The sequence below is a fragment of the Neopelma chrysocephalum genome, unplaced genomic scaffold (genome assembly GCF_003984885.1).
Source record: "Neopelma chrysocephalum unplaced genomic scaffold, ASM398488v2 Primary Assembly neopelma1_119, whole genome shotgun sequence".
Lineage (NCBI taxonomy): Eukaryota > Metazoa > Chordata > Aves > Passeriformes > Pipridae > Neopelma > Neopelma chrysocephalum.
Window position 1 is genome coordinate 7,753,617 of NW_020897781.1, and position 708 is coordinate 7,754,324.

A 708-nucleotide genomic window follows, 5' to 3' on the forward strand; every position below is an offset into this window, starting at 1 on the left:
GGGCTCTCATGCCATCTAGCTGCCCTCCTGCTGCCTCCCTGCTGCCCTCAGCCAGCGCCGCGCTCAGCCGTGGGTAAAATGAAGTTTTATTCGATGAAAAGCAATGCAGGCAGCGAGGCCAACGCTGCCGCTCCAAAGCAGCTTCACGAACAATGGACGGGAGCAGCTCCTGGGCTCCCGCTGCTGCTCCGGGCTGAGTCTGGCAAGGTTCGCTGCAGGAGACGGTTTAAACTGCGATGGGTCTCCCAACACATTTTGCTTCTGCAATTGTTTCTGCAAATTTTCATGCGAAGTCTTGGGGCGCAGTTTTTGGAAGACGTGTTGCAAGGCAAAGCGGAAATCATTTCCTTTCTACTTTTTAAATATTTTTTCGTATTATGTACGAGGTGGAGCGGGCTGGGGGAAGCTGTGCTGCAGTGTTACGGGTGTTCAGTGCCCGGCACCTCGCTGGTGTTCGCGCACCCCGGGGTGGGGGTTCCGGGGCGGGGCAGGGGGCGATAACCCCCGAGGCGCCCGCCCGCGCCAGAGAGCTCCGGAGCGCTGTGCGTGCACCACAGAACTAACTGCCCGCGCAGACGTCGCGCCGCGGGCTCCCCTTAGCGCGCCCGCCCGCGCCGCGCCTGCCGGCGCCGCAGTTCCCGCGTTGCGGTGACGTCACGCGGGGGCGGGGCCGGCGGCGGCGGCGCAAGATGGCGGCGACCACGGGCG

The 708-nt window shown here is 63.6% G+C and overlaps 1 protein-coding gene across 2 annotated transcripts in view; it reads left to right on the top strand.

The window, feature by feature from the left end:
* Positions 1-708, top strand: part of UBE2V1 (ubiquitin conjugating enzyme E2 V1) — a 21,754-nt gene that overhangs the window by 6,488 nt on the left and 14,558 nt on the right. Inside the window, exon 1 of one of the 2 annotated variants that reach the window (XM_027697177.1) lies at positions 663-708. The exons of the other annotated variant lie outside the window; for it this stretch is intronic. Within the exon in view, the coding sequence (XP_027552978.1) occupies positions 690-708 (19 nt within the window). The 5' untranslated portion in view covers positions 663-689. Of the gene's footprint in view, positions 1-662 lie in introns of those variants that run through there. 2 annotated transcript variants of the gene reach the window in all.